Source organism: Scomber scombrus, chromosome 22 (genome assembly GCF_963691925.1).
Source record: "Scomber scombrus chromosome 22, fScoSco1.1, whole genome shotgun sequence".
NCBI lineage: Eukaryota > Metazoa > Chordata > Actinopteri > Scombriformes > Scombridae > Scomber > Scomber scombrus.
In genome coordinates, this window is record NC_084991.1 from 22,273,056 (window position 1) to 22,300,856 (window position 27,801).

General features: G+C 40.3%; 1 protein-coding gene across 1 annotated transcript in view; it reads right to left on the minus strand.

Moving 5' to 3' along the window:
- Window positions 1–7,054: 7,054 nt before the first annotated feature.
- The window catches only part of shank3b (SH3 and multiple ankyrin repeat domains 3b), a 43,461-nt gene continuing 22,714 nt past the window's right edge, over window positions 7,055–27,801 (minus strand). The window contains 18 exon segments of the mRNA XM_062443578.1: window positions 7,055–7,841; window positions 9,200–9,226; window positions 9,887–11,183; window positions 12,015–12,299; window positions 13,444–14,034; window positions 14,861–14,954; window positions 16,556–16,686; window positions 17,986–18,066; window positions 19,350–19,482; window positions 20,296–20,420; window positions 22,545–22,627; window positions 23,794–23,869; window positions 24,005–24,118; window positions 24,367–24,542; window positions 25,406–25,628; window positions 26,506–26,572; window positions 27,578–27,655; window positions 27,788–27,801. The exon segment at window positions 27,788–27,801 is cut by the window's right edge and continues 103 nt beyond it. Of these exon segments, the coding sequence (XP_062299562.1) occupies window positions 7,247–7,841; window positions 9,200–9,226; window positions 9,887–11,183; window positions 12,015–12,299; window positions 13,444–14,034; window positions 14,861–14,954; window positions 16,556–16,686; window positions 17,986–18,066; window positions 19,350–19,482; window positions 20,296–20,420; window positions 22,545–22,627; window positions 23,794–23,869; window positions 24,005–24,118; window positions 24,367–24,542; window positions 25,406–25,628; window positions 26,506–26,572; window positions 27,578–27,655; window positions 27,788–27,801 (4,190 nt within the window). The 3' untranslated portion in view covers window positions 7,055–7,246.

Here is a 27,801-nt window from a genome sequence, read left to right on the forward strand (position 1 = left end):
GGTGAGTGTGGCCTATCAGCAGCACAAGCCTGCACTATAGTGACTGGGATTGAGGAGCTCAGCTAACCAAAGCTAATTAGCAGCAAGATGCCTCCTTTTTCCATGGATGACTACTATAAACTTCTCCAGAAGATGGCAGTACTGGAGATGAAAATTCAGCGGCTCGAAGTGAACGTGGAGGTTAAATGGTCAATATGGAAATGAAACCACTCTACTGATGACTCAAATCAGTGAACAGGAGCAGGCTAACAGACAGCTATTTAGCACCACCAAGAAGCAGGAGGCTGGTGTTTTTTTTTTAACCACACAGCAAACTTTAGTCAGGCTCTGGCTCTCCATCTCCATCATATGCCTCCAAAGTCTTAGCAAGAGCTGGGCGGCACTATCCTTCCGATCCTGACTGATGGATGGTTATTCTCCTGGTTTTATCTCATTATTAATTAATGGGTGACACAACTAATTTAATGACAGAGCCACCGTGATGCTGAAATCTCTTTAAATCATCTTAAAACTTCTATTTGTGTTATTTTTCCTTTTAACTCCTGAGCTTATGGTAGATATATCACTATGACATCCGAGCTCAGTGAGTTCAAAGCTGTTGTTACAGCATGGATAATAAATAATGCCACAAGGTGCATGTCTGTTATTCAGTAATTTCAGAGTGTGTGGTCATTTCCTGTGAATCTGAGTCCTGAGAAAGGGTTAGTATTTATGAACTGAGGTGAAACTCATCAGTCATTAATCCGTTTTAAAGCTTTTGTGGTCAAACCAGATCAGAGGTGAAGGAATCTGTGAAAGAACCACACATGAAGGCAGAGTGTTCACTTTGTAATAAATGACGGTTTATTATAAAGATTACAATCTGTTGCGTTGCAGAGCTCATCTGTTGTCACTGTGTGCTCTTTAGTTTTTAGAAAAGGGAAGAAAAAACTACAAGTACACACACGCCACTCACTCCAGAAGAAACTACAAACATACTGTAAAAAGAGGAAGCTAGAAAGTAGGAGGAGGAGGAGGAGGAGAACCATAAAACCATTATAACCAGGTGAATATCAGGAGGAGGAGGAAGGTTTCACACAGGTTAGAAAGCCAGAATTCTCAGCCAATCAGCAGGAAGCTGAGGCGTTACCATGGTGAAGTCATAGTTTGTCCATTTGGTCTTTAAAACACTTCAGCTGTGTCCAAAATCCCTCCTTAGTGGTTCCTTACTGTTAACTTCACTATATCTACTATACTTTTATTTGAGTGTTTGCATCAGATTTTATAAATGCGCCAATGACGATGCAACATGATAATAAGAAAGTGTACGAAATCTCAATGAGACTATTGAGTAAAGTAATGATTATTTATTGGATAGGGAGCAGCGAACGAGTGATTTCAGACACAGCCCATTAAAATATACGATTTTTGGCCCTTTATTCCGTCTTTTTACACAGTTGTCCTGGTTCTTCTCTTATACTCTTGAGCAGCCATTTGGTCTCCATCATTCAATCCATTATAATGTTATAATTAGTCACATATCTATTTTTATTTGGGGAGAAGTATCGGGTCATTTTCAGCTGTTATGGGTCAGAGTTAGGCCACAATACATTCAAGTTTAACCAAGTTAGTTGAGTTGGTGTAAGAAATAATACTGCATTTGGTCCTATTAGGTATTTTAAAGCCAGGTTTGACTGTTCTTGGGTCCCTATCTCACTTTAGAAAAAACAAAACTATGCTCATCAGATTTGGGTACGTTTTTAATGCCAGTTAAACTCTTTGTACTGGCGGCCTCCACAGTGAAACCCAATGTTAGCTCAATTAGTAGCATGACAGACTTTAAAGATAATGTAGATATGTAATGATGTAAGTATATAGTAGTTTATAGTTTGTACAGTTTTATAGCCCTCAAACATTTTAAGCAATTATCTCTAAAAAAAAAAAGACTTAAAATGTTTAGATTAGTTTTTACAATGTCTCAGACGCTAAACAGGACAGACCTTTATCTTATTGATCTACGTTAACTTATCAAACAGCTAACAGGGCAGTACATTTTGCTTCAGAGCACAATATCAATCAGAAGAACTACACTGACAGAACATATTTTAATGTATCTGGACACCTTTTGGGGCATTATCACGATTATACATTGGAGGCTTATCAAACCAAAGAAAGGGAGCTTGTGTGGTGCTAACAGGCTAAATAACATTTATTCACAATAATCCCAATAAAATAACTCTTTCCTCTTGTTTGGCACTTTAAAAAATACAACTATAGCTTTATAGCCTCAGTGGGTTTGGGGCTAAGAGCATCAGACAGTGTAGGAAGGCCAGAAACTACTGAGAGACACACTAATACATTGTTGATTTTGAACTTTTCATTGGATTTGTTAACAATAAGGAAAATTCTTTGCTGTGATAACCGTAAAATTGGGATTGGAGCATGATTGTAACAGTTGATAGTTATTGAAGAAAGCTGGCAGTCAGATTATGTGACTAATAGGGTTTCAAGCTGTGGGAGTGTGTGTGTGTGTGTGTGTGTGTGACAAAATGGGATAAAATACATTGTGACTAGTAAACGATGGCCAAAAAAAATCACTCCTGTGTCCAAGAACTCTAATAATGGATTGGCAAACCAGGTTAAAACTGGTCTAAAAATGAGACTCAACACAGAACAGGACACACTTTCTCCCAAATGGCTTCAGATTTAACAATTAGGATTTATGTGTCTATGTAAACTTCTAAACTAAACTAATGCTGATTACGTGAACATTTGGGTAAAGATGTATAAAGCGGGAGAACACTGAAATACTTCATCACCACGTCACTGATGATATTTTGGCATCAGATTAGTTTTCTGATTGGCTGAGAAATCCTACAATAAGGAATTGACCTAATGTCTAATATATTAGCATACAGAGGGATTCCCATTGAGGACCTGAGGTCAGAGGTCACACATACATCATCATCATCATCATCATCATCACTGATCTACATCCAACCTGATTTTCATTGTTCCACTGCAGAGAAAGCGACAGCCCACGTCTCATTCTGTGGTCTACATGGAGCTGATGACTCTGTACAGTAGACTATAGTCTATTATAATATATACTACACAGTTGTACAGTATTTATAGATAAATGTGATATTCACTGATGTAAACAGCTATACAGCAGATGCTTCCTCGTTACCTGTGAAACCAGGACTCAATTTTACAGATAAATTACTGAAAAGACGTTTATGTCAATAGATTTTCTGCTATTTTCTTAGGATGCTTTATTTGGGGGTTGAGGCTACATCCAACTATATTATTCAATTTTTGGTTTCCGTAACCAATAATCCTACAATCACGACAATTTGATGCTGCGATTGGCCACATGTGTAAAGCTGGTATTGATTTGGAATATTTGATCTCGTCTACAAACGATTCATCATAATTACACATTTTTGACTTTTAAATAACGTTCACGTCAACTTCCATGTCATAATTATGACTGGGAAACAGGGATTTTTTCTAAAAACTCAGATATTTCCAACTTGACACTTAATTAAACGCAAGTGTCTGGAAACCAGGTTCACATGTTGGTAAAAGTCTGTCATTGAGTGTAATTAAATACAAATTTAAAGGATGTAATTCAGGCCAATCCAGTACCAATCCAAGTACTCTTAAAGTGATACTGATACCAATTGAGTACTTCATTTGATACCGCTGCCTTTAAATGACAGAATTACTTAGATTTTCCGAAAAAACTCTTAATGCAAAGAATACTATAGACTTGGACAAAGTCTAAAGTGACTCTTTTAAAGATACACTCTCTTGATTTTGCCATACTGTCCCCGAAATTCTACAGCGTCCTTATAGTTCACTGTTTTGAAACTTGTGTGTAGATCATTTAAGGATAGCATCAGGTTACCAGCGGATGTGTAGCTGTTTATAAAGGCTGAATATCACACATGTATAAAGACTTCATAAACTACAACCTACCTACCAAAATATTACTGTCGTAAATTTTAAAATCTACTATACTTTATATATATATTACACTATATAGCTACATAATTCTACCATAATATATATTATACAGACTCTATAGTCTACTGCAATGTGCTGTTCATAGACTATACATTCCATACCTCTGTGGTCTGGCACAGATAGGCATTACTTTTCTTATAAAAGGGCATCATGGTAAACTTGTGTAAATCATGATTGGCGGCTTGGCCTTCGTTTAGGTACTTAGTCATAAACAACGTGGTAGATTTGTTGTTGTGGAGTCAGGCACTGGAACGTTGTTTGTACTTCAGAGGGGGACTGAAGAGGAGAAACTATAATATATCAAGTAAATTATGTAGCTGTATCAAATTTGTGTGAAATTGTATGAAAATATTGAGAAAAGATGAGTTGTGGCAATATGCCTCAGTTAGAAAATCACTAAAAGCGCTATTAAAGCTAACAGTTCCTGATACGTCATTTCCGCAGAATCCCAATTCCCAAAAAGTTAGAAAAATACACTTCTAGCGACTCCGGAGATATCTTGTTGTATTTTGTGTAGACAATGAAATAGAAGTCAGACATTGCAGTTTTAGCAGCAGCTAGCATTGTCTTCATGTTGGGTTTGATCTCTGCGCCAACTGTGTCAACTAAACCCTGCAAGATACCCATCTATGGAGTTGTTGGAAGTTGTATTTTTTCACTATTGATAGAGCTAGGTTAGCAGTTTCCCTTTGCCTCTATGCACGTCTTTGTGCTAGGCTAAGCTAAATACGTTTTGGACCTATCTCTGTTCTGTACACAGATATAAGTTTTCTCATATGTCTCTGAGTATGGTGGCTAATGGTGGGATGATTAAACCCACCAATATTGGAAATGTAGTGGTCATTTTGCAAGGTGAAATTTACTAGCATGCTGTGGCGAAAAGCCGACTTGGGCAATGTTTTAAGCATAAAGTGCATCAGCAATAGTATTTCTCAAACTAAAATATATAGCTTCTTTGTCATTAATCTTGTGGGATAAAGTAGATCCCTCCTTCTCTGCTACTTGTAGTATTTCATTATATAAACAATCAATTCTACTTTTTTTTTAATTGGATGGAAGTCACTCTGCAGCCTTTAATCAGATTGAAGTCTATGTGAGGCCAATAAGTTCGATCCAGTCACAACCAGAGAGACTGAAGCCTCATTGTGAACAAAATTCAGAGTGACCGCACTTTAACTCAAATTTGGCAACTTCATTTATGGCCTTTTTAAAACTCTATATGCTCTGGAGCAAACTCCACATATGGCAGGGTTTAAATCCCCTTTATGGCAGGGAGGAAACTCCATATATGGCCTGTTCCTGATTATGGATACTGCAACGATATAGCAAGGGTACCTGCAACGATATATATAGCCTTGATTAATTGATTAATTTAGGGAATAACACACTATAGTTAAGAGGGGATAACCTAAAAGTTTATGGTGTCAGTGTTAGGAAGGTATAGGAGGGGAAGGGGAAAGGTATTTTCTGTACAGATGGCTTTAAACAGATAGCACCATGTACAGTAAGCCCTCGATAAGCAGGTTAGAAACCAGAGAGGTTTACAGTTGGAGCTCCGCTGCAGCTCTCCCTGAAACACAGCACATCAGCACAAAGTCACACTCATTGACAAATCATTATGAATTCCAAAACATCACTAAAATGACCTTTGAAATTCAACTCATTGTCAAATCATAAGAAACTCAAAATCATTTCCAAACAATATAAACTCTGTAAGTCATCACCACCACATTATTATTACTTATTTATAAATTCTAAATGATCGGCATCAAGATATGAACTCAAAATTAAACACAATTCTTTATGAGTGATATTTGATAAAAATGCTAAGTCACAAGAACTTTTTTTCTGAAAAGGACTGAGACGTATTCCTCAGCTGATCTCTTGTTGTCAAAGTTGAGACTCCTGGCAACTCGCTAATCGTCCAGCCCCGCTAGCAAAAGTCCTGCTAATCTCGTCTGGGGAAGCAGAATGGCACGATGAAAAGAACCCGGCTCATAATATTTGTGGTCAGTTTGTTAAATCAGCTCTTTTGATCAACGTCTTTTCACCTGTTGAGATTAACAGAAGAGCTTTGTGTCCATCTGTACTCAGCTGAGTTTGTTGTAAGCTAACGCAATATTTCATGTGGATGGTATAAACTACTTTAGCAGGCATGCTAACGAAAGGTCAAAACTCAGCTATTCCTTTTCTGGATTTTCTATTTCACACAGGGCGGGAAAAAAGTTTAAACCCAGTTAGCTATATTAGTTTATACTATGTCTGTATTTGGGAAAAGTACCAAAACTAAGAACACTAATTTGAGTTTTAATAGACTAATCATTATTTTGGGGGGGATGGAAACGCCAAAAAGGGTTAGGGTTAGCTTTGGTTAGGGTTAGCTTTTCAAATGTGAGTATTTTTTGGTTTTCTTACTATTTTATAATTGTAAATTGATCAGTTAGAATTTAGGAATCATCAGATAAAAACAGTTGTAGTCCTATTAGTGTTGTTTCATCTGTCTATGAAAATATCTACGTCATATTTTGTCTAAATGTGGTAAAAACCTAAAATGTGGCCTGAGCCAGGATGGGCCCTGTTCAATAGAGACTCAAAAACCTAAACAAAACTGACAAATATGGATCAATATTTCATCTTTTCATTTCCTCTTTGAGTTGTATGTTTATTTTGCTGTCAGTTAGAGTCATAGACAACGCACAAGAGCAAATAGCAGCGTATTTAGTGCCAGTTTAGTTGAACTTTTGCCACAAAACCTGTTTTGTGTGGCTGCCAAGGAAAGAGAAGCTGCTCTCTCCATTAGTAATATGTTGAACTTTTGTTTTTGAAATGAAAGCTCAACAAATGAGAAGGCTTGTTCTGCCTGCAGCAACTAAGATAACACTACAAGAGAATTTTGTTCAACTATTATTCTGTTTTTTAAATAAATGACAGTTTTGATTTGAGTATTTACTGACATTAACAGAGGTCAATCTAAATATTGGACATCTAAAATGACACTAAAGCTACACACAGGACACAGAGCTCAGCGCTACCGGTTGTCCTGCTTCACAAACTGAGTTGATCAAAGAGCTGATAAATCAAAATGACGTTGAGATTACTCAGAGAGCTGGGCCACACGTTGGTAAAAAGGTCTAAAGATTCAGTCATTGATAAGATTTCCTAGTCAAAGAGATGGCCTAGTGGTTATGAGGTCACAGTTCAGGATGTCTAGAGGTGAGGTGTCAGAGGTGAGGGGTCAAGTGGAACCATCCAGCAGCTGTCTGAGCGCACGCTCGATGTTGATTCGGTGTCCCAGTCTGGTGACGCCCAGCTCAACGTAGTCCTCCTTGGTGAGGGCCGGGAGATGGGAGCCTTCGATCTCGTGCTCCTGGAAGCGCTGGCGGTGTTCGGCCAGACCGACACTCTCCAGCCAGTCACCCACGTCATATTTATTCCACAGGCTGAGGGGCCGCTGCCTCCATGGCCGAAGCGCCAACAGGGGCCCACTGAGGACAGGGGAGGGGCAGGGGGAGGCATGGGGAGAAGGGGAGGGTGAACGGGACCTGGTTCGTGCGCTGGCACTTCGCATCACAAACCGAACCTCCTTTGGTTCAGAGGGGAGACTTAGACTGGACGACTTCAGGATGGTTAGACCACGACCCGAGCTCAGATCTGGCCTTTCTGAGCAGGGGGCGGTGGAGGAGGGAAGCCCTATTGACCTATCAGAGGGGGAAGGAGAAGGGGAAGCGCTGCGGCGGGTGACAGGGTAGCGACTTCCTGGGCGGACTGTGTAGCTGGAGCCATATCCTCGCTGGGAGATGGTGTGGAGCTCACCTAGACTGGAGAACAACCTACAACACATTAAACATTGTATTAGTGACATCATCATCACTATTGCCACAATTGTTGGATATCAGTTGATGTGTTTACATGAATTCTTTAGTTTACTGGTCGCTAAGCCCAGCACCGCTTATTTACTGCCGCTGCACTTTGTCAAGCATTTCATTTTTGCATGCCAGGCATGCAGTTTTACCATAGACCTTATATAAGAAATGGACGTAACATCCGTGACGTCACCCATTGGTTTGTGGACTGCTGCTCGGAAGCCAATAGTATCGGATCTGAGCAGCGCCATCTTGAAAATTTTAGGTGCATGCCGGGAAAAATAAAAACAGGGATTCTACTTATATGGGCATCAGGAGGAGCATGAGGCGCCCTCCTGAAACTGTGAACCAATCAACCTGTCAATCACGACGTAGCCACGCCCTAATGCATACCCTGCTTTATCGTCACATATAAAATCAGGGAGGCCAAAATGTCCCAAATGAACATCATACTGCATTGAAGAAGGCTTTAAACTAGCGATTGAGACCATAAACACATTTTGAAAACGTTTACTGAGGTTAGAAATCAAGTGAGAAGTTGGTGAATTTTCCATTGACTTGTATAGAGACGGAAGTCCTTTTGACACCAAAACGGTCGCCCCCTGGTGGCCTTTTGATAGAATGCAGTTTTAAGTTACTTCCACTCATTTCAGAGGACCGGAACTCCCCTCCTGAGTTTTACTGTTACTTCAAATTTATAGTGATTTTTTTTAACAGTGGTTACTTGATTCCTTAACAGAAGACGACAAAAGTAGCTTCTCGTTTCTAATAGGCGACTGTTGATTTTTCTGGACTTGTTTTGAAACGAGAATCCTGTAAAATAGATCTTAAATAAGCATTTGATGGCTACATAAATGATATATATTCATGCTAAAAGAACGAGGCTAAGTCAACATTCTCACAAGTTGATCCATATATAAGAAATGTAATAAAGAAACATTATTAAATTTGTGTTGTAGTGTTGCTGCTATGTCAAATCATACAGTTAAACCCTATATTTACTACTGAGACATGTTTTACAGTAAGCTAATTAGTTGGGAATGTTGTTGTTTGTAGCTTACATTAGAGGACATTAACACACAGTTTTAATCCATTTCTTACATTGTCATTGTCGGTTACAAAGCTATGGTTGGTCAATTTCCTTTTGAGGTATGGGTTTAGAAAATGTCAGTTCCAGTGTTTTATTCAAGAGGTGGATGGAATGAGGACTTTCAGATATTTAGTAGTTAGTTATCTGCAAAGTAGATGCACGTTAGTTAGCTGTTAGCTAATGAAAATCATCTCTTAGCAATAACGAGAAATGTTTACCAGAGATAAAAACCTACGATTTACTCTCGCCACTGCCCACACATCTGGAACAACACAAATAACAGATACTGTTACACCCCCACACACACCAAGGCACACAGTCGTCCTATCAGATAAGGTGTCAATGATGTGTTTTTGTGTCCATGTGGTTTAGTCAAATTTAAAGGGTTAAAATGTGAAAATAAACGTATGAATAACTTGCACACATTCTTTTTTTGTGGACCCGGCATCAAATTTCTGCTTTTCATCCATTTTGGGAGAATATATTAGAGGATTATGGCAAAAATGTCTAAGTGGTGTAACCATAAAAACTTTGTACCAAATAATTCAACTTGCTTAAAAACAGTAAATTCTCAATAAAACACCATATCAACTAGTTTGGCATGATCTTAGATTATAACTTTATATTAAATAAAGGTAATGGAATACAATTGTTCTAAATATTACATTTACTCTGGGGAAGCATGGAGATCAGGAAACATTTACATTTTATTTAGTAGTATGAAATGTAATATTTATCATTCTTTTGTGGTTACACCATTTGACATTTTCAGGAGCATTCAGTCTTACTTTTGGTCAAAACAAAAAATACAAAATGTACATTTTAACAAACCTGATGCTGCTTTGAAGGCTATTTTTCAAGATATTTTTGCTCATCTTGCCAACCTTATTTGTGACCCATATATAGTACTGCAGTATTTTACCTTGCACCTCCTACTGGTGACCTCCGGCCCGGGTCAAGGGGACTCGGTTCCTCCCCCAGAGAGTGACTGTCCTTGTTCAGCAGCTGGAGCCGATTAGCGAGATCCAGTCCAGACCCCGCCCTGCCGCTCAGCTCCAGTGCAGATGCTGACCGGCTAGTCAGATCCACAGCTGACCCCGACCCTTGACCCCCTAGCGCCGAAGGACGGCCTACTCCCTCATCTGGGCTGAAGCCCCGCCTCTCATCACTGCGGTCATCCCCACCTCCCCACAGTTTGGACCTCCTCTGGAACAGATAGCGTGGCTGCCTCCCGCTGGTCGGGGAGGAGGAGAGTGGGGAGGATGGGGAGGAGGAGGATGCAGCATGGGGGAGGAGCTCGCTGTCTGATGATTGTTTCAGCAGTGGGTCCCTAAGCGCTGAGCGGCCCCGGCCGATAGGTGATCGAAGGCGGGGCTTAAGGCCTGATGGGGAGGTGGCTGCGGGGGAGGGGGAAGGATGAGCAGGAGGTGAGGAAGGAGAAGGTGGAGCAGGAGGGGAGGCCAAGGTGATAGAGGGAGGGAGTGAGGTGGGCGAGGAGGAGCTATCGTGAAGGCGCTCGTCACTTCCTTCCTCCTCATCTCGTCTACCCAGAGAGTCAGGACCGCTCCCTTCCCCTCCCCCTCCCTCCCCACTTCGCCGTGGCAACAAACTGAGAGAGGATGGCGGAGGAAGGGCGGGAGGACTGGCGAAAGCAGGGGGAGGAGCCACCAGACCGATTCTTCGCAGCTCCTCTCGAGTCTCCTCATCGCTGGACGACAGTAACGCCGGTGGGAGCGTCACTGTATAGGCTCCACCCTCCTCCTCTGAGCTGCCCACTGTGAGGCTTTTGCGCCGGTCGATCAGAGAAGGGTGGCTCTCGTTGGCCAGGGTTGACAACGGCACAGGTCTCCAGCGCTCAGGGGAGGGGGCGGCAGGCGATGTCACTCCTCCTTCTGTTTCTGGACGCTCCACCTGTCCGTCAGGGAATAGGGGCGGGGTTATCCGTTTATGCCTCAGCTCCGGACTGGTCTGGGGAGTGGTTCGCTTCATTCGCTGCTCGGGGCTCGTCTGAGGAGTGGTGCGTTTGGATCGTGGCTCGGGGCTACTGTGCGGGGTGGCGATAGGAGTGCGCTTATGCCTGCCCTCAGGACTGGCAGCTGGAGTGGGGATGGGTGTGGTTGAGGCAGATGCATGTCTAGTTCGAGGCTCGGGGCTAGGCGTTCGTGCGGTGAGTGCTCGTTCTCTTGCAGCAAGAGCCAGGGCGAGTGGAGATGAAGGGTCTGAGGAGAGAAGAGATGATTAAATAAAGTTCCATTGTATCGGTTGTTGGAGTTGCAGATATTGCTCTTGGATAGATTATCTTTTATCTCTCTCTACTGTGGCTCTTTATCTACTTTCTAAACTGTTGAATACCTAAAGGCTCTGTCCTTGTTTCCTTTCTATTTTGGTGAGCATCTTAAGGTTCTGTCTTCTATTTTGGGAAGTACATCAAGTCTGTGTCCTAATTTTTTTTGGAGTACCTCAAGGTTCTGCCCTATGTCCTCTCTCCTCAAAGGTCTGATATTCCTCAAGGTCATCTCTACCTCAAGGCTCAACCCCAGTTCCCCTCTTCTCTGTATCTACATACTTTCATTAGGATTAATAATATGTAATCATAACATTTCTTTTCACTGCTATGCTGATGACATGCTACTCTACATATAAAAAAACTGAGACGATCTCAAACTTTTATCATCTTTCAACTCAATGAAAAACTAAATCCAAAATAGTGCTCTTTGCATCATTGAACTAAACACAATTTAAGAAGAAGCGCCCAACACTGCAGTTCCCTGAATGGCCACTTGGGGGCCGCCTCAAAAAGTGAGTCAAACCTTTAAACCAAAATGCTCTTACCGGAAAAACTGAACAACCGACTTTTATCACAACCAATTACTCACTTTGACAACATGGCAACCTTCTATTAAGCCTGCACCTAGAAATGTATCATCTTCATACTGTTTCAAAATGTACTCTTTATCATTAGATTGTTATCATTCTGTGGCTTGTAGAAGGTTATTCATGCATTAGTCTTTTCCAGTAGACAATTTGAGAGATTGATCGGTCAGACCAACCTAGAGGTTTCCCTGTCAGCGGGTGGAGGAAGGTGTGAGGCGTCGGCGAAGGCGAAAGAACAGGGGCAGGAGGGGGGAGCTCCCCTAGGTCGTCCATCGAATGGCTCAGAGTCAGGAGGGGTGGCGCATGGTTGTCTGATCCTGCACCTTCCACAGACAGGAAGAGGGATGACCGGCGGCCCTGGACCCGAGCACGCTCAGAAAGAACCTGCTGCTGGTATAACTCTGCCCTACTGGGACTGCCGGGTCCACCATCTTTTCCATCATGATCTTTCATTCCAAGTCCTAGAAGAGGAAAAAGAAGGAGTCAGTCAGGCTTATGGGGGTGATTCTTACACTCTTTATCTCTGGATCCAGCTGTTTTTCCTTCTTTAATCTGCCTCACTAACTTTACGCACCTCTAATCTCTTATCTCATGTCTTCAAACTCCTATTTAAACCTGTAGTGCAGAACTTTTGTCTTCATCTTCTGGCAGTGAGAGTAATTATACAAACACTGTCAATGCATGCTTTTGTTGACGCCCATAGGTGAGCTTAGAGGCTTCTTAGTTTTTCCCACCATAGATTCTGCTGACATCTATTGCTTCCACTTCAGCTCTGGGAAAACAATCATTGCCCTTTGACATAAAACACATCACCAGCGTGGGAATGTTGCCACAGACTTAAAAATACACTCAGTCAGCTTTGTGTTTGGGCTTGATTTTAGTGCATGTTCACTTGAATGTAAAAGTGCCTCATTCCAGCTTTATTTATGCATTTTATTTGTTAAATACTTTGCTATAAATGTGTTTAAAATGTTTTTGTTTTTTTAAAGGAATTAGGCATATTTGCTTTCTGGTGGTCAGTTAGATAAGAAGAACTGTAGTAGGATAGTCACAGATCACATATGCCAGTATTTCAACTTATTTTGTTTCCATAATATCTGACAACATATTATGGTGATTTAATGAGTTAGTACAGTAAATATACAGCTACAGTCTAGCTTTGCTTAGCACAAAGAATGGAAACAGGAGAAAGAGCTAGCCTGGCTCCGTCCAACACTATTTAACCCTAATGAGGATTAACCAAAGGGTAAAAGCAACACTTTTTCAGTTTTACATTGGGTTATTTGCTGTGCTGTTTCTTGTTCCAGTGCAGTTGCTTCTTGCAGTTTCCTCTGGTTGCCTGGCAACTGTTTTTAGAGCCAAAGAAGTAGTCCGGCAGTCTTCACATCTAACTCTCTGCCAGAAACTGGACACACGTGTTTCCCAAAATACCAAACTATTCCTGTCCTGTAATACATGCATGTAAATGAGCTGCAAACTTAAAAGCTTTAAACTATAACTACAGATTTAAACTACAGCAGAAATGTGTTTGCTGACACTCCGCTTCTTAAATCCTGTGGACACGAGGCGGTTAAAGAAGACAATAAAGGTCAGAACAGTCCTAACCCTGCTCCTCTACAGGAAGTTGTTTCAGCAGCGGCGACTTCCTCCTCTGTGGTTTAGTGGGCGGAGCTTGCTGTCCCACGTTAGCGTAAGGGTTTTCTATTGGTCGTCCCCGGCGGCGTGACAGCGGCGAGTGGCCGAGGGCGGGGCTGGTGCTGTGGAGGGACAGCGTGGAGGTGTGTGTGGCGGTGTGAAGCGTGTGTGTGGCGGTGTGTGTGGCGGTGTGCGCGTCAGGCTGCGGCGGCGGCGACGGCGTGTCCTGCAGGATGATCATGGACCTCGCCTTCCTCTGGCGCTCGGCGTGGGCGTGGCTCCTCGTCGGCGAATCCATGAGCTCCTGCAGCCTCGGCTCCGCCCCTGGCTTGAAGCTGGAGCGGGTCAGACCCTCCCCTCTGGCTGGGGGAGGAGGGGGGAGGAAGGAGGGAGGAGGCCCGGAGTCGAGGAGGAAGAGCGGCGAGGTGGAGGCGGAGGCGGAGGGAGGAGGGGGCGGAGCTGTCTGAGGAGGAGGAGGGATGAAGCTGTCCGTCAGTGAGGAGCTCCGTGGAAACCGACTTTCATTGATCAGAGCCGAGATCCGGTCATCGTCAGGTGTGCCTGCCGTGGTAACCATAGAGACGTTTATAAAAACAGCCAAAAAAATACTTGAAGCTATGAATTCAAACAAAATACTTCTTAAATAAACTGGAATAGGGATTTAGGATATCATCTCGATGTTTACTGGCCTTTTTATTCAAAGTTTCTTTAAGATTTGATGAACTGAGGATGCACCACTGTTTAAATATTTAGATTAATTTAGGACACTCTTAATTTTCATGCCTCTTTTATGACTTTTTGTATCTTTGCTCGTATAACATTTAATATTTATAGCACAGCAATGTAAGAATAACACTTTAAGTCTGAGATAATAAATGATTTATAACACACCATAATGAAATTGTAAGCAAATATAAGCGTTTATTACCTCTGTGTAACCAGATAATCAATTACAACATGGTAAAACAGCTGTAATGATATAAAGAGAAGTTATATTTGCACTTAAAATATCCTTTTATCTGCTTGTAACTACATTATAGTGTGTTATAAATCATTTATTAACAATTTATAGACTCATTATTATAGCTAAATAGAGGGTCTTAAAAAGTAAACTATTACCTGAAACTGTAGCTCCTTTATTTTTAATGTTGGTTTAATGTCACAAATGGATAAAAAAGAGGTGTAAAGTCATGTTATGTATGGATTAAATAATTGAGATATAACATGTTACCTTTTAACAGAGCCAGGCTGGTTTTTACTCCTGTTTCAACCCCTTAACGCTAAAGCTAACCAACTCTCAGCAAGAGAGATAAAATAAGTGTATTTCTGAAAATGTGGAACTATCCCTTTAAATGGCTGTTTGTGTATTACTGTGTGTGTTTCTCACCAAAACTTTTGGTTCTGGACATTCCTCTGGGTAAAGCCATGGTGCTCTTCTCTGGGGCGGAGGGGGGGACGAGACCCTGACGCTCAAACAGGGACTGTACACACACACACACACACACACACACACATACACACACACACACGGTTATTCCAAAAGCACTGGTTGTAAATGATTGACGCTGAGGATTTGTGTAGGAAGACAAATGTATTCTCCGGGTCATTGATCACTATAGTTGTGTTTTAGTGTTTTTAGTATCACAAAGCTGCAACAATTAGTCAATTAATCAATTAGTTGATCGACAGACATTAATAGGCAACTCTATTCTAATAATGGAAATAATCATTTTAGTCAAAACATTCGTTGTCATACGTGATAGTAAGATGTATATTTTGGCGTTTTTGGACAGTTAGTCAGATAAAACATGATGAAGGTTGTAACTAACGATTGAGGGAAAATAATCAGCAATAATTGACTTTCCGTTAATTAACACTTGTTTAATGGGTTTTTTCACATTCAAGCAAAACAAACACTGACAGCCAGGTGAGAACGATGTCTGCTCTCATTGGTCATTTGTGTCTGAAGCGAGAGCGTGAACGTAAACCACAAGAAGAACAAGAAGAAGAACAACAACAACAACAACAACAACAACAAGAACCAGAAGAAGAACAAGAAGAATAACAAGAACAACAAGAAGAAGAAGAACCACAAGAAGAAGAAGAACCAGAAGAAGAACAACAACAACAACCAGAAGAAGAAGAACAACAACCATAAGAAGAACAACAACAACAACCAGAAGAAGAACCAGAACAAGAAGAACCACAAGAAGAAGAAGAACAACCAGAAGAAGAACCAGAAGAAGAACCAGAAGAAGAATAACAAGAACAAGAAGAACAACAACAACCAGAAGAAGAACCAGAACAAGAAGAACCACAAGAAGAAGAACCACAAGAAGAAGAACCACAAGAAGAAGAAGAACAACCAGAAGAAGAAGAACAAGAACAAGAAGAACAACAACAACCAGAAGAAGAACCAGAAGAAGAAGAACCACAAGAAGAAGAAGAACAACCAGAAGAAGAAGAAGAAGAACAACAACAACAACAACCAGAAGAAGAACAAGAAGAAGAAGAACCAGAAGAAGAAGAACAAGAAGAACAAGAAGAAGAACCAGAACCAGAAGAAAAAGAACCCATCCACCACAAACCGTTCCAGACCAAGACCATCTCCTCTAAAGAGTCTCTGTGTGGCTGATTATAGACCTGCCACGATAACTACTTTTATATTAACTACGATATATTGTCTTAGAAATAATCGCGATAAACGATATAATGGTCATTTGAAGATGATTTTATACCACTAATATAATGATAATATAATAGTATAATAATGTAGAGGGGGAGTGTGACCGCCATTATGGTTGGGGACAGAGTTATTTACCTTTAATTCTTCTGCAGTCTCCACTCAGGACGTACACAGTGAGGAATGGACGACACTTCTCACTTAGCCAATGTGACATGAAAAGACTCTTAGCTGCTAATGTGACGTGTGGCAATACTGAGGTCAAAGGTCAATGATGTCCATGTATCATACGATAAGGACATATGTAGACATGATGATGGCGATAGTTACGTTATTGTACGATAAGTTGATAATTATTGTGACAGGTCTATCTGACCAGAGTCAGGTTTGAAAACTCACGTTAATCTCGGCCTGCGTGATGCGTCGGCTGGTCGGTCTCTGTTTAACCGTCGCTGCTCTGAAGTCGTCCGATGGACGAGCCCTCAGAACGACTTCCTGTTGATTTCCCGCCAGCATCTCATCCAGTTTCTCTGGTGGGGAAGAGACACAAAAAGGACGACATAAACACAGAATACAAAAACCAACGTCTCACGAATCACTATGACATCACGATGACATCACTATGACATCAACAACACAACATGAGTACAGTGTCACATCATCAACGTTACCAGAACTGTAACCATAATAAATTAAAGTTGCAGAGACACCGACGAAGTTCTTAAAAACTCAATTAATAATCATCAAATTGTATTTATCAGTAACAACTTTAAGAACACTTTAATCCCTTTATTACAATTTATTTTAAGGACTGCAGCAAACTCGTTCAAACATTATTTGGCTCAATTCAAATTGTTAAAAAAGTTTGCAGTGGACACGCACATCCTGAAAAAGAAATAAAGCAGGAGCTAGACCAAAAAAAGCCTGTCTATAAGCAAGAAAAAAAGACCGCACACTTCAGCTCCAAATGCAGGTAGATTTTATGGTGGTATCCTAATAAACCCACCTGTATTAGGAACTTTTTTCAGTTAAAAAGAAAAAAAGAATCTCGATCTCCTCCAGCCCAAGCTGGTGTCATGATGTTTTGCTTTCCTCTGACCGACAGTGAAAATATTTTGGAATTTACTATGATGTTAATGCAAGAAAAAGGATATTTTTAACATTTCTGAAGCTTAAACAATGAAATTTACTTTAATGATTAACAGGGCTGAGTATCGGTACTCGATACCTTTTTAAGGTATGAACCGAAATAAATTGATACCACGTAATATCGAAACGTCTCCCGTCAAACGATACCTGCAATCAATCCTTTTTGCACCCACAGCTAGAAAATATGGGTATTTGTATGGACTTGCTCACAGCCAATCAAACACAAGCGTTTTCAGATGTACTCAGATGGTATCAGCATCACTTTAATGGTTCTTGGATTGGTACTGGTATTTTTTAAATGACACCCAGCCCCAACGATTAATCAGTGTAGTTACAGTTCTAGTGAGATGGTTACGTGTGTGGTGGATAAATTCAGACACCTAAATAAAACACTGGACAGCACATAGAGAGCAATGACACACCAACATCAGGCCACCAGACTGAAATTATTGTCACAAATAAAACCAAAAAAAAAGCCACAGAAACACTGATTACTACAACAACCAGCAGCACATAATCAGGGTCACGTGACTCACCCAAGCGTCTCCTCCTGGCTGCAGACAGAGTAAAGGTCAACAACACACACTCCTATAGATTGACTTACTGTGTGTGTGTGTGTGTGTGTGTGTGTGTGTGTGTGTGTGTGTGTGTGTGTGTGTGTGTGTGTGTGTTTGTTTTACCTATGTCCTCCAGGTCAGCGGTCATGGACTTGGATCGGAGCGTCAATGAGGTGCTGGGGGCTCGTTTCGGAGGAGGTGGAGCTACAAGAACAAGAGCCAATCAGATTTACTTACAGAGCACATAAATACAAAATAAAACAGGTTAGTGCACGTGAAGTTAACTCTGCGAGCGGACAGTAACACATTATATTGATTCGGATGTCAGCAGTTATAGAAACCACTCTGACCATAGTTTTAGTCTTTTGTTGGTTTTAGTCACATTTCTTTGAATGAGAACAAATCTAAAGCTTAAAAGATTCACTAACATTGTTGTTTTTTCACATAATAATAGAGAACAAAGCTCCAGCATCTTTGTATAATAAAGGGAGACAAACCTCCCTAAAGAAATACGGCATCAAGTTATCCAGGGATGTTCTTTTTTATTTATTATTAATTATCTTTAGAGGAACACTTGTACAGTGTATTATATAGTGTATAGAGTATTAGGGCCATACTAAGAGGGAAAAAAAAAAAAAAAAATTAAATTTAGGAAATTACGAGAATAAAGTAGTAATATTACAACTTTATTTTCGCAATATTATGACTTTTTTCTCGTAATATTACGACTTTATTCTCGTAATATTATGACTTTTTATTGTAATATTATGACTTTATTCTCGCAATATTACGACTTTATTCTCGTAATATTATGACTTTTTTTCTCGCAATATTACGACTTTATTCTTGTAATATGATCACTTTTTTCTCGTAATATTATGACTTTTCTCGCAATATTACGACTTTATTCTCGCAATATTACGACTTTATTCTCGTAATATTATGACTTTTTTCTTGTAACATTATGACTTTATTCTTGTAATATTATGACTTTTTTCTCGTAATATTACGACTTTATTCTCGTAATATTATGACTTTTCTCGCAATATTACGACTTTATTCTCGTAATATTACGACTTTATTCTCATAATATTATGACTTTTTATTGTAATATTATGACTTTATTCTCGCAATATTACGACTTTTTTCTCGTAATATTATGACTTTTCTTGCAATATTAGGACTTTATTCTCGCAATATTACGACTTTATTCTCGTAATATTATGACTTTTTTCTCGTAATATTATGACTTTTCTCGCAATATTACGACTTTATCCTTGCAATATTACGACTTTTCTCGTAATAATACGACTTTATTCTCGTAATATTACGACTTTTTTCTCGTAATAATACAACTTTTTTATCGTAATTTCTCGTAATTTCACTCACATTTATTATTGAGTTATGAGGTTTTTTTATTACATTATCAGGTTCTACATCGTAACCATTACTTTCGCCACCATCGGTCCATTTCTACACCTCTGTACCTTTCTTCCTGATCAGGTTGGATTCTGATTTCCGGGAAACTGACACGACTTTCATCAGCAGGCGACTTCCTCCCTGTCGGATCAGAGAGACGACCTGCCGATGACCCACCTTCACCACGTCGGTACCGTTCACCTGGACAGACAATAACAACAACGATGACGGTGATCAGGACAGTTTAAGTGTTTTTTACAGATTTTTATCCGATAATGTGATGACGCCCAGGTGTGAGAGGACGGTCGTTACCTCAATCAATCAATCAATCAATCTTTATTTGTATAGCGCCAAATCACAACAAAGTCATCTCAAGGCACTTTACACATAGAGCAGGTTCTAAACCGAACTCTACTGGTTTAGATTTTAACCCTCCTGTTGTCATCGAGTCAAGGAAGGAAGGAAGGAAGGAAGGAAGAAGGAAGGAAAGGAGTGAGGGAGGAATGGGGGAAGGAAGGGAGGAAGAAGGAAGGAAAGGAGGGAGGGAGGAGGGAAGGGAGGAAAGAAGGAAGGAAGTTTGAAAGGAAAAAGGAAAAAAGGAAGGGAGGAAGGAAGGAAATAAGGACAGAGGAAAGAAGGAAGAGAGGAAGTTAGGGGGAGGAAAGAAAGAGAGAAGGAAGGAAGGACAGAAGGAAGGAAAATGGAGGAAGAAAAGAAGGAAGGGAGGAAAGAGAGAGGAAGGAAAGAAAGAGAGAAGGAGGGAGGGAGGAAGGACAGACGGAAAAAGGGAAGGGAGGAAAGATGGAACAGTCAAAACAGACGGGGTCAATTTGACATGAAGGTTAAAGAGACCCAACTTTCCCACATGAGCAGCACTTGGTGACAGCGGCAAGAAAAAACTCCCTTTTAACAGGAAGAAACCTCAGAACCAGAAACGGGCTCAAAGTGGGAGAACATCTGCCTCGACCGGTTGGAGTAGAGAGGAGAGAGAGGAAGGAGAGGAGAGAGAAGCACCTCTATGAGGAAGTCTCCGGTCCGAAGCCCCGCCCTCCAGGCCACGCCCCCCTGGTCCACCGACTCCAGGTACTGCAGAGCGGGAAACGCCGGCGTGGGAGCGAACTCCTCGATGGGCGTCTCAGCTGGGAATAAAGAAAGAGAGAGAGAGAGAGAGAGATTCAACCTCGTTTTAATGCTTCTCATAGCCGGCTTGTTTTCAGCATATTTATCAGTGGTTTGATTGGGTTTTTTCATGGGCGCAACCCACATACTCAGCCCATAAATGCATGTTCCTTACAAATGTGGCTCCATTTAAAAGGGAAATAAACAGGCTTTCCAACAGGTATAAGATTTATTACCAAGAAACTTTGTTACTAACAAGCGGGGAGTTCCAGTCCTCTGAAATGAGGCCAACGCGGAAGTAACTTAAAACTGCATTCTATCAAAAGGCCACCAGGGGGCGACCGTTTTGGTGTCAAAAGGACTTCCGTCTCTATACAAGTCAATGGAGAATTCACCAACTTCTCACTTGATTTCTAACCTCAGTAAACGTTTTCAAAATGTGTTTATGGTCTCAATCGCTAGTTTAAAGCCTTCTTCAATGCAGTATGATGTTCATTTGGGACATTTTGGCCTCCCTGATTTTATATGTGACGATAAAGCAGGGTATGCATTAGGGCGTGGCTACGTCGTGATTGACAGGTTGATTGGTTCACAGGTTCAGGAGGGTGCCTCATGCTCCTCCTGATGCCCATATAAGTAGAATCCCTGTTTTTATTTTTCCCAGCATGCACCGGAAATATTCAAGATGGCGCTGCTCAGATCTGATACTATTGGCCTCCGAGCAGCAGTCCACAAACCAATGGGTGACGTCACGGATGTTACGTCCATTTCTTAAATACAGTCTATGTTTTTTCATGGGCGCAACCCACATACTCACAAATGCCCACAAATGCATGTTCCTTACTAATGTGGCTCCATTTAAAAGGGAAATAACCAGGCTGTCCAACCATATAAGATGTATTACCAAGAAGCTTTGTTACAACAAAGAAATATTCTACCAAACACACATTTCCTTACTTTTTGTACCATGTTTATATTCATTTTACCGTCATGTGCTACACACAAAAAGCTTCAAGTTTTCGTATCTGAGAAGCTGCAACCACTAAATTAGGTTTTAGCATTTTTTGCTTAAGAAATGATTCAAATTATTATTATTATTATTCAATTATCAAAATAGATCCTGACATTGTAATATTATATATGACTGTGAATACAAACTGCACTCTTTAATCTACACTACTGTGCAGCTTCAGTTTTTTTTAGGTATTCTGTTAACTTGTATTAATATATATAATATTACTCAGTCTTATACATCATTTTACTATTCTTTATATTATTATTTTTTACTACTTTTGTTTTAATTGATTGTGTGCGTACTTATTAATTGCTATTTTTTCTTTTTATTGATGCTCTTTCTGTTTGCTGCTCCCGTACATTTCTCCATCGTAGGACTAATTAAAGATGATTTAATTTAATCTTAATTTAAAACACATTACAGCTTCCCCCTTTTAACATTGAAGCCTGACTGCAGACATACTTCTAACAATTTAATACATAAAATTGCACTTTTGCACCGTGACAGTAAAGCTGAATCTAATCCAATTAAACCACTCCTGCTGTTACCATGGTAACCACACATTTTACATTTGATGTCTTTAGGCCATTTATTGCAACCTGATTTCTAAAGTTAACCAACCAATATGCTTTTTATTTTTACTATTACTATACTATGTACTACTACACTATTATATTATACTGTTATTATACTACTATACTATTATATTTTACTGTTATTATACTACTATACTATTATATTTTACTATTTATTTGTTCTATAATATCAAAACTTTCACAGCAGACTTTCACTGATAAATTATAGATTTGACTTTTTTACTTTCTCCACTAAATTTAATTGTATTTTTTTAATAATTAAAGCTTTTTGTAGTCATTGTAATAATCAGATCTTCTGTTTAATTCGTGGTTTTAACTGTAAACCAGAGCTGTGATGTGATGAAGCTTCGGCTCTGTAGATTATTATGAAACGATACAGCGGAGGGAGTTTTAACGCTCGCTGCTCTTCCTCTAAAAAAACTTCACTCTGTTTTTCTCACACCTCCAAACACCCACCACTTCCTCTCCATCCACTCATCCTCTCCATCCACTCATCCTCTCATCCATCCCTCCACTCATCCCGCTGTTTCTACCTTTAGCTCCTCTGAGGACGAATCCGAATCCCTCGCTCTCTCTCTTCTGCAGCACAGCCGTCTTCTCCTCGATCACGTAGTCACTGACACACAGCAGCAGACGCTTATTACACACTTTAATGTTAAATGTAGTTTATAAAATGTAGAGAAACGCCTTCAGAGTTATATAAAAAAGACCTCAATGCATCCTCTGATCAGTTTGTTGCTGTTCTATTTTAAAGAGAAATTAATTATTTCCTTTTCAGCATTAATAATCATGATATAAACATTTTATACATTGTTTAAAACTCAATATAATGCAGTTTTATTTCTAATTATTATAATATAACTACTATTGGTACTTATTATACCTCATTTTGTGTTCTAAAAAATAGACAAAACATTTATTTTTTAATTAATTAAATTTTTTAATTTTCTTAAATTATGTTTAGTAGTCAAAATTAAATAAATGAAATTTAAAAATATATATATTTCTATTTACTATTTTACTATTTCATGAAAATATTTTCTTTGTAGCAGAAAAAAACACCCACAATTTATTCATTAAAAGTTTGTTGATTTAAATTCTATCAATTAAATAAAATTCAGTTAAATTATTATTTTTAAATTAATTAATTAAAATATAAAAAGTTTATTTGATATTTTTACCTGTTTTGGTTAATATTTTGTGAAAATGTTATGTATTTATTTTATTCAATAATTATTATGTTCAATTTGATGTAAATAATATAATTTATTCATTAAAATTCTGTCGATTTAAATGTAATATAAAAATTGAAATTCAGTTAATTAGATTTTTATTTTATTTTTTAAGTTCATTAATTTAAAAAAGTTGTTTTATCTGGTGTGTTTATGTGTATGTTGTAGTTTGTGGTTAATATTTTGTGAATTTAATTTAATTAATTTATTTTATTTACACATATTATTTATTTTTGATGCAAAAAATATAATTTATTTATTAGAAGTCTGTTTATTTAAATTCAAACTATTAATTGATATTCAGTTAATTAGATTTTTTAAAATATTTGCAAAAATGTATTTAATTTATTATTTTTAGCCTTTTCTATTAAGCTCCATTTAATATATTAAAAAAAACGACATTTGAAGCGACATTATCATCCTATATGTTGTGTTTTTACTTTAGTATTTTATACATTTACAGTATGATACTCAGTCTATAAGTGAATAAATGAAGTATTAGGTGTAGTATAATATATGATGTGTAGGAGGTGTAATGACGGTGTCCTACCTGTAGGAGGTGTAGTTGTCATACGATCCGACAGTATAATGTCTGAAGAGTCTCTTGGTGCGATCCTCCCTCGTCTCTGAAGCAAACATGGACACATACAACATTTACCACATCGTGCAAGAATAGGATGCATCTTCAATTATTAAACCCAGTCGTGTGTGTGTGTGTGTGTGTGTGTGTGTGTGTGTGTGTGTGTGTGTGTGATATTTACCCAGTCTTGGGTCGTATTGTCTCATCTGTACTTCTTCAACACATTCGGCAGGAAACCAACCGGTTCTTCCTTTCACGGTTCCTTCCCAGAATCCTCCTTCCCCGATAGACAGCACTGTGCATCATCACACACACACACACACACACACACACACACACACACACACACACACACACACACACACACACACACACACACACACACACACAGAGAGGGAGAGAGAGAGAGAGTCATTAGTTATACAACACGCCACCACTTCACTGTACAGTCTTTTCACTGTAGCTGCAGATGTCTGACACACACACACACACACACACCTACACACACACACACACACACACACACACACTCTTTATTCTTACCTTTGACCCTCTCTCCGCGGTGCAGCTGGATCTCGCCGGTGCCTTGGGGAACGTGGGATCGGGTGGCGATGAACGTGCGTCCCGGCACAGCGCTGTACAGCCTCCTCTTCCTCATCTGGGGGGTGAGGGGAGGAGAGGGGGGGGGGCTGTTCTCCACATGACCTCCACCGCTCGGGCTGCAGGTAGAAAGTCACTCTGTGTCATGATGTCTGCTCAAAAACTACTAAAATCTATTGAACCTATTTAACTTTTTGGGCAATCTTTCCTTCCTTTCCTTTTGTCCTTCCTTCCATCTGTCTTTTCTTCCCTCCTTCCTTCCTTTCATCTTTCCTTCCTGTCTCCTTTTTTCCTTCCTTCCTTCCTTTCTTCCTTCCTTCCTTCCTTCCTTTCTTCCTTCCTTCCTACCTTCCTTCCCTCCTTCTTTCCTTCCTTCCTTTCTTCCTTCTGTCCTTCCTTCCTTCATTCTGTCCATCTTTCTTTCCTCCCTTTCTTTCCTTACTTCCCTATTTTCTAACCTCCTTCCTCTTCTTTCCTTCCATCCTTTTTTCCTTCTGTCCTTTCTTCCTTCCTTTCCTTTTGTCCTTCCTTCCTTTCATTTTGTCCTTCCTTCCTTCCTTCATTCTGTCCATCTGTCCTTCATTTCTTCCCTCCCTCCTTCCTTTCATCCTCCTCATCAGTTTTCACTTGCAGATTATTCGTCCTCTAATTGAATTTTCAGTAAATCCCTTCCCTCCATCTGTCCTCCCTCCCTCCTTCTTTCCTTCCCTCCTTCCTTCCTCCCTCCCTCCTTTCCTTCCTTCCTTCTTCCTCCCTTCACTTCCTTCTTTCCTTCCTTCTTCCTCCCTTCACTTACTTCTTTCCTTCCTTCTTCCTCCCTTCCTTCCTTTCCTTCCTCCCTTCCTCCCTCCTTTCCCTCCTTCCTTCTTTCCTTCCTCCTTCCTTCCTTCCTTCCTTGTTTTTAATAAAAGTTTAGAACAAATGAGGTTGTGTGAGTTGTTGTTCTGTGTGTGTCTCTGTGTGTGTGTGTGTGTGTTCATACCTGAGTCGGCGTGTGTGTCGTCGCAGTGAGTGTGTGTGTGTGTCGTGGTGTGTCTCCAGGCTTTGCAGCGAGGGTCCAGGTGAGGAGGCGGGGCTTTCCAGAGCGTTGTCGCTGGCCGAGCGAATCAGAGAGCGCGGAGATGACAGCCCGTTTCCGGCCGGCGCTCGGATCACACCGGCCCGGCGGCGTTTGGTGTAGCATGGAGTTTCTCTGAAGGGAACTACTTGGACACATATACACACAAACACACACACACACACACACACACACACACACACACACACACACACACACACACACACACACACACACACACAAACACAAACACACACACCCCAAGTTAACTTCCAAGCCTGTCATCATACATTCAAACACACACACATGATTTAACCCTCCTGTTGTCCCCGAGTCAAGGAAGGAAGGGAGGAAGAAGGAAGGAAGGAAGGTAGGAAGGGAGGGAGGAAGAAGGAAGGAAAGGAGGGAGGAAGGAAGAAGGAAGGAAGGAAAGGAGGAAGGAAGGAAGAAGGAAAGGAGGGAGGGAGGAAGGGAGGAAAGGAAAGGAAGGAAGGAAGGAGGGAGAAGGGAAAAGAGTAAGCGAGGAAGGAAAGACAGAAGGACAGAGGAAAGAAGGAAGGGAGGAAGGTAGGGGGGAGGAAAGAAAGAGAGAAGGAGGGAGGAAGGAAAGGAAGGAAGGAAGGGAGGAAGAAGGAAGGAAAGGAAGGAGGAAGGAAGAAGGAAAGGAGGCAGGGAGGGAGGAAGGGAGGAAAGGAAGGTAGGAAGAAGGAAGGAAAAGAGGAAGGGAGGAAGGAAGGAAAGAACGACAGAGGAAAGAAGGAAGGGAGGAAGGTAGGGGGGAGGAAAGAAAGAGAGAAGAAGGGAAGAAGGAAAGGAAGGAAGGAGGGAATGAAAGAAGGAGGGAGGGAGGAAGGAAAGGAAGGACAGAAGGAAGGAAGAAAGGGGAATGGAGGGTGGAAAGAGAGAGTAAGGAAAGAAAGAGAGAAGGAGGAAGGAAAGGAAGGAAGGACAGAAGGAAGGAAGGGAGGAAAAATGTTTCAATTTGACCCGGGAGGACGAAGGTTTCTCTCTCTCAGCGTTCTCACCAACGTCAGAGGTTTTATGGATCTTGATGATTTCGGCAAGATCGAAGTTCCCGGCGATGATCGCCACCTGCAGAGAGACGTTTAAACAGCTGTTTGGTTTGTTTGCATCAAAGACATAAAGAGATAAAAGCTTTACCTCTGACGTCCCTGCAAACATTTAAAAGGTTTATTTCATGTAAATCAGGAAACATTTGCATTAAAAAAAAGAAGTAATTACACACAGTAGTCCGTTTAGTTTAAATTTAAAGGGGTTAAAATGTGAAAATAAACGTATGAATAACTTGAACACATTCCTTCCTTCTTTCCTTCCTTCCTCCCTCCCTCCTTCCTTCCTTCCTCCCTCCTTCCTTCTTCCTTCCTTACTCCCTCCTTTCCTTTCTTCATTCTTCCTCTCTTCCTCCCTCCTTTCCTTCCTTCTTCCTTCCTTCATTCCTCCTTCCTTCCTCCCTCCTTTCCTTCCTTCCTACCTCCTTTCCTTCCTTCCTCCCTCCCTACCTTCCTTCTTCCTTCCTTTCTTCCCTTCTTCCTCCCTCCTTTCCTTCCTTCCTCCCTCCTTTCCTTACTTCCTCCCTCCCTTCCTTCCTTGACTAGAGGACAGCAGGAGGGTTAAAGGGTTAAAATGTGAAAATAAACGTATGAATAACTTCACACATTCTTTTTTTGTGGACCCAGCATCAAATTTCTGCTTTTAATCCATTTAGAGAGAATATATTAGAGGATTATGGCAAAAATGTCTAAGTGGTGTAACCATAAAAACTTTGTACCAAATAATTCAACTTGCTTAAAAACAGTAAATTGTCAATAAAACACCATATCAACTAGTTTGGCATGATCTTACATTATAACTTTTATATTAAATAAAGGTAATGGAATACAATTGTTCTAAATATTACATTTACTCTGGTAACCATGGAGATCAGGAAACATTTACAGTCATTATTAGTATAAGTCCACTTAAATACACTGTAGGTGATAAAATATGTAATATTTATCATTATTTTGTGGTTACACCATTTGACATTTTCAGGAGCATTCAGTAGTTTTTTTTCTGGGTTTTGTACTAAAACTTTACCTGAAAGGCAGTTTGGTTGTTGTAGTTCTTGACGTCCTTATTGGCTCCTCTGAACAGCAACACTCGGGCACAACTGTCCTGCAAGACCAGGAGCGATTAACAGCAGCACACACACACACACACACACACACACACACACACACACACACACACACACACACACAGTGACGATAACAGGACTGAGGGAATGTGTGTGTGTGTGTGTGTTACCTGATTGTAGAGAG